We start from the raw sequence: 6,000 nt of genomic DNA on the forward strand, positions 1-6,000 counted from the left end.
CCTGTATCTTTAACAGTTGCATAGAAAAGGGAAATTCAGCAGGTTCTCCATTGAATATATGGAGAACCTGGGGAAATTCCCTCTTCATCACAGCAGTTAAAGTTGCAAGTGCCCTGCCCTCTTCTAAATCTGGTCACAGTATAGCTGCAGTATAGCTTTAACTGTGGTGATGAAGAGGAAATTCCACCAGGTTCTCCATATATACAAAGGACACCTGCTGAAATTCCCTTTTCTATGCAACTGTTAAAGATACAGGAGCCCTGTCCTCCTTTTCATAGGGTCACCCTCTCTGGCATGGGCTGGTCCATGAAGTCACGAAGAGTCGGAAACGGCTTGGGGCCAGGTTATCTGAAGGAACGCCTCCTCCCATATGTACCTGCCCGGACCCTAAGGTCATCTTCAGGGGTCCTTCTCCGCGAGCCCCTGCCAAAGGAAGTGAGGCAGGTGGCTACCAGGAGGAGGGCCTTCTCTGCTGTGGCACCCCGGCTGTGGAATGAGCTCCCTAAGGAGGTTCGCTTGGCACCTACATTATATGCTTTTAGACGCCAGGTGAAGACCTTTTTATTTTCCCTGCATTTTAACAATCTATAAATTTTAAATAACATGGTTTTAAATTTGTAATTTTGCATTGCTGCTGTTTTTATCTGGTTGAGCTTTTATATTGTATTTTATATTATGGTTTTATATTGTTGTTTTATACTTTGAATGGTTTTAATTTTTGTGAACCGCCCAGAGAGCTCCGGCTATTGGGCGGTATAGAAATGTGATAAATAAATAAATAAATAATAGACTGAACCAATAAACAACTATATATATGATATGTGTCTATCTTTTATTTGTATTTTTTAAAATGTGCTATTCCTTCTGTCATGGCCGTTGGCTTGGAGAAAGATGGTGTGATGATGGTGTGATGCCCTTTACTGATGTTTTGGACTCAGCTGAACCAATCTAAGGGGCTCAGAGGAGAACTTGCTCAAGACTGGGAGTTGGAGGCGCCATGAGGCACCACCAGGCCTTTACAGGCTCAACTCTCCTGGGGGAGTGTGTTGGGGGGTAGTCCTGTCTATCAGGCCGTTGTGCCCGCCCTTTCCGGCGACGCTCTGCCCCCGCCGCCGTCGTTGGTTCTGGCATCTCTGCGGCCGGTGTGCGGGTGAAAGTCACTTTGAGGAAGAGGCCGGGCCGTCGTCGCTGCCGTTGTGGTAAGGAGCGGGGAGGCAGGAGCGAGCCCGACCGGGGCAGAAGGGACGGAAGAGCCCAGGCAGCCGGGGCCCCGCCCTTGTCTGCGGCTTCTTCCGCCCAAGCCCTGCTGCCTCCGGGGCTGACGTTGAGCCCCCTGCTCAGCCTCCGAGGCCTTCAGCCTGAGGCCGGCCGGGTCAGAGACCGAGCTGCGGACCGGGAAGTCTTGGGTTCGAAAGTCGCCTCCGCCGTGAAGCGAATAGGCCAGGGCTGGGACCCTGTCGCCTTGCGGATGTGGGTGGACTACAGCTCCCATCATCCCTGGCCATTGGCCATGCTGTCTGGGGCTGGTGGGAGTTGGAGTGTGGCTGAAGGGGTGCCGGCAGCAGTGGTTTCTGTGAGGCCCTAAAGCAGTGGTTCTCAACCTTCCTAATGCCGCGACCCTTTAATACAGTTCCTCATGTTGTGGTGACCCCCAACCATAAAATTATTTTCGTTCTTCTCTACACGATCCATTGTCATGGGATGGTTTGCTAATGAAAATAATACATAACAATAGCTTTAATAATACAAAAGATGATACATGACATAGTTCAGTCAATACAGTTTCCTAAGACCATCGGAAATATGTGTTTTCCGATGGTCTTAGGCGACCCCTGTAAAAGGGTCGTTCGACCCCCCAAAGGGGTCCCGACCCACAGGTTGAGAACCGCTGCCCTAAAGGCTACTTTCTCCTCCCCCGTGGTTTACCTCCACACGTAAGGTAGGCTGACCATATGGAAAGGAGGAAAGGGCTCCTGTATCTTTAACAGTTGCATAGAAAAGGGGATTTCAGCAGGTGTCATTTGTATGCATGTCACACCTGGTGAAATTTCCTCTTCATCACAACAGTTAAAGCTGCAGGAGCTATACTGCAGCTATACTGTGACCAGATTTAAAAGAGGGCAGGGCACCTGCAGCTTTAACTGTGGTGATGAAGAGGAAATTTCCCCAGGTTCTCCATATAATACAAATGACAGCTGCTGAAATTCCCTTTTCAATACAACTGTTAAAGATACAGGAGCCCTGTTCTCCTTTTCATATGGTCACCCTACGTAAGGAGTACTCCGCTGGAGCAGAACAAAGGTCCGGACAAGACTCCTGTACCTTTTTGCAGTGGTTAAGGAGGGAGAATTTGGGTAAGAGCAGCTTTACTCAGACTTGCTGCAGGACTGTGACCTGACAGGCTCTTTGACACAATCGTTAAAGGTACCAGCGCTCTGTTAATTTATTGCATCTGGCCACACTACCACTGAATTGCTGTTCTCCTTGTGATGTCTGAGGTTAAGGAGTAGGGCTTCTGCTATGCTTGAGATGGTACCCATGTGGCTGCATCAACACTGTGAGGCATGGGTGGGAACAGAGCTTTTGACTGAGTTCACTACTGCTAGGACTCCTCCTACTCATTAATATCTAGGAGTGATTGAGTTCCCATAAGCAGGAACTGAGGGGTGGAGGTCCGGTGACCATATGAAAAGGAGGACAAAGCTCCTGTATCTTTAACAGTTGCATAGAAAAGGGAATTTCAGCAGGTGTCATTTGTATATGTGGAGAACCTGGTGAAATTCCCTCTTCATCACAACAGTTAAAGGTGCAAGAGCTATACTACAGTGACCAGATTTAAAAGAGGTCAAGGCACCTGCAGCTTTAACTTGTGATGAAGAGGGAATTTCACCAGGTTCTCCATATATACAAATGACACCTGCTGAAATTCCCTTTTCAATACAACTGTTACTGACACAGGAGCCCTGTCCTCCTTTTCATATGGCCACCCTAGTAGATGGCAGGACAAAGAGTAGGAAGAATTGACCCCTGCTCTGTTGTGGCCTGATGATAATATTGCCATGTAATGCCTTGAAACTCTTAAGGCAAACGGTGATAGAACAGGTGATGAGAACTGATGAAAAAGAACTGGCTTATTGCAGGTCATGGTTTGTTAATAGATGACTTTGTCTAGCTTATTGTGGGTTGGGTTGAATATAAGCAGTGCTCTGCCTCGTGCCATCTGAGTGCTGCCATCCAGTTGTTGAATGCTGCTTGAAGATATAAATACCACTGTGGAACATGATTCCTTAGCGAGGAGATATGGCTTCTGATGATTAATGGTTTGAAGCTCCTGGATGTTTTTATATTGCTGATCTCATATATGCTTTCAGAGAAAGGAACATGGCTGAAAGCGTCCAGACCAAGTTGGAAAACTACACAACCGCTCCGTTTGACAGCAGGTTCCCCAATCAAAACCAAACACGGAACTGCTGGCAGAACTATCTTGGTTAGTAAAGTTAATGTGTGTGACTATTTCCATTCTCACGCCAGGTATGAAAAACTAGACTGTTTGTCTTCTGAAGTCTGGGTGGTCAAAAGCCAGAGAAATATAAAAAGGTAGTTCTTTCCTCTCTTTTTTTTCTGTTAACATATCTAAATTTCTTAACCTTTCACTATTGGGTGCAAGGTCCATATTGCACTATGCAAGTTGTCCTAAAACTTTAGGGCTAGGTCACTTCTAAAGACTATACATAAAAGACAATAAGGGTGCAGTAAGGGTTACGAATATTCAATGCCTCCTGCTCTACATTTTAGCTACATTTGTATTGGAAACATGCATAAAGTGATATTGAGTCCCTATCCCCTTCCCCAAAGGCAGCCAGTGATGTGGGGCAGGGGAAAAGCACAGTGTGATGTTACTTCACACAGTTCCATTACTATGTGTCATGGGTGTAAATATGGGGAACATGGGTCTGTCATTTTTTCGGTTCCAAACCCACGTTTTTGATAATATCTAATGTTGCCTTGTGTGTTATACATAGGCTAAGTGCTGGCCTTTCAAACTGTTTGGGATTTCATAGAACTGTTAAGAGAATGTTTCCCTCTTTGCAGATTTCCATCGCTGTGAGAAAGCCATGAACGCCAAAGGAGGAGATCCTTACGTCTGCCAGTGGTACAAACGGGTGTACAAATCCCTTTGCCCAATTTCTTGGGTAGGTAAATTGGACTAAACTTAGATGAGGAACATTTACATGAGAAATGGGATTAAGGGCAAAGGAGGGGACTCGGTTGATGGTGCTTCACATGTTTCAGGGTTCTATGCGCAATTGCTGACTTCCACAGTTTGGTTCTGTGGACCAAGGCCTGTTTTGTGAAACCAGCCCTTCCTGCCTGGTCCAATCCTGTCTCTACCTTCAGAGATGCAATAGAGGGCTGCTTATATATGTGCTAGAAAAACTCTGCTCGAATTAATTTTATTTATTTGGAAGATATATATCTTGTCCTTCTATTGCTTAGAGTGGCTGTTAATTAAAGTACAATACATCCATACTAAAACAACGATATAAAAATAGGTAGTGTATCCAACGATGTAAGGTTTTCCCAGCTTGGAGTAGTAGTGATGTTGCCTGTGTACCGTTAAAGAGAAAAGCAAGATAAGTCTTTCTCATCATGATGGAGGAGGGTACAGAATAGCCCCTCTCAAATTCCACAGTTGTTTTGCACATCTACAAAACCAGAAGTAACTGTCATTTCTATGTTCCTGCTTAATGGACTTTTGTATGGACTTAGGAAGGGTATGGTTTTGGTGACACAGAGTTTCTACTGTTTTTAACCAGCAGTACTCTGACTCTGCCCTTAACCAACAGCAACCCTGTGTTGGTCTAATAGCCGTAGTAGCATAGATTATCAAAATGTTGGGAAAGATGCAGCTGTATTATTTTTGCATCAATTTGGTCATTTTTTCTGGATTTTTGTGGCCTGATGTTTTTTTTATAATCTGAGCTGTTTTTCATAGGGAGAAGTATTCATAAGTAAAAGGCAATAAAAGAATGTAATCCACTATTTGTATTTGGAAACGATTTGGGGAGCCAAAAGGAAGGCTAAAAACTTTCTTAAATAAATATGAAGGTAGGACAGGTAGCCATGTAGAGAACAGAAGTGTTATCTTGTGAACAGTGGAGCTTTCTGCAGGCTACTATCTGCACTTAAACAGAAAAAAGACCTACAACTTCTATAGGCATGAAGGCTAGAGGTTTGATTTTCATTTTTTTAAAATGGAAATTGGAAAACACTATGTGCAGAAAATCTACAGCCCTAGCCACTTTGCCACTGTATGATCCTTGAAGACAGGGCTGATAATCAAAGAAACCTGTTGGTCTTTTGCAGGTCACCAGCTGGGATGAGCGCATGGAAGAGGGGACCTTCCCTGGCAAAATCTGATTGACTTGTGTCTGCCAACAGCTCCCCTTCTCAGGACATTGTTGTGCTGTGTGATCCCGTCTATGTGGTGACTCTGAACCATCGTCTGAAGGATCTCTCTTTCTGGGTCTTGTCCATTTGAGCATGCAACATCCTGTGAGAGTGCAGAGTCTTGGATGTTGCAAATTCTAATTAAAGGCATATAAAACCTATGATGATGTCTGTCATGTTTGATCAACTAATGAGCTGTGAAATTCTGTGTGGGGTGGGGTTGTCTCTTTGTGGCAATGTTCCAAATGGCTGGGGTGTATCTTAATATTGTTGTGAACAGTTTCCATATTTTTCTATGCCCCTTCTTTGCAAATGATGTAAGCCTCTGTTTCTACAGGGTCAGCTATCTGTTGCAGCTGACCAGTTTCCACAAAGGAACAGTCTGATGCCTGCTTTAGATAAGTTATTACAATATCCTGGAGCTGATGCCAAAGCCCATGAACTCCCTCTTACTGGGGAGCCCTTCCCTCTTGGTTTAGAATACTGGCTTAAACACTGCTGATACATGTAGTGTGAGAAACACCACCGCTGCAAGAAAAAAACAATCTA

At 44.7% G+C, this 6,000-nt stretch overlaps 1 protein-coding gene across 1 annotated transcript; it reads left to right on the plus strand.

Moving 5' to 3' along the window:
- The first annotated feature begins 1,090 nt into the window (after nucleotides 1-1,090).
- LOC134408278 (cytochrome c oxidase subunit 6B1) lies at nucleotides 1,091-5,612 on the plus strand. The gene is made up of 4 exons (XM_063140501.1): nucleotides 1,091-1,199; nucleotides 3,372-3,487; nucleotides 4,093-4,193; nucleotides 5,368-5,612. Exons 2-4 carry the CDS (start codon nucleotides 3,382-3,384, stop codon nucleotides 5,419-5,421), a joined length of 261 nt encoding a protein of 86 aa, XP_062996571.1. The 5' UTR covers nucleotides 1,091-1,199; nucleotides 3,372-3,381; the 3' UTR covers nucleotides 5,422-5,612.
- The last annotated feature ends 388 nt before the right edge of the window (nucleotides 5,613-6,000 follow it).

This window comes from Elgaria multicarinata, chromosome 13 (assembly GCF_023053635.1).
Source record: "Elgaria multicarinata webbii isolate HBS135686 ecotype San Diego chromosome 13, rElgMul1.1.pri, whole genome shotgun sequence".
Classification (NCBI taxonomy): domain Eukaryota; kingdom Metazoa; phylum Chordata; class Lepidosauria; order Squamata; family Anguidae; genus Elgaria; species Elgaria multicarinata.

Coding starts and splice junctions, on each gene's coding strand:
- LOC134408278 (XM_063140501.1), top strand. CDS start 3,382: ATGGCTGAAAGCGTCCAGACCAAGTTGGAAAACTACACAACCGCTCCG. Junction 3,488..4,092: donor CTGCTGGCAGAACTATCTTG/GTTAGTAAAGTT, acceptor CCCTCTTTGCAG/ATTTCCATCGCTGTGAGAAA. Junction 4,194..5,367: donor CCCTTTGCCCAATTTCTTGG/GTAGGTAAATTG, acceptor GGTCTTTTGCAG/GTCACCAGCTGGGATGAGCG.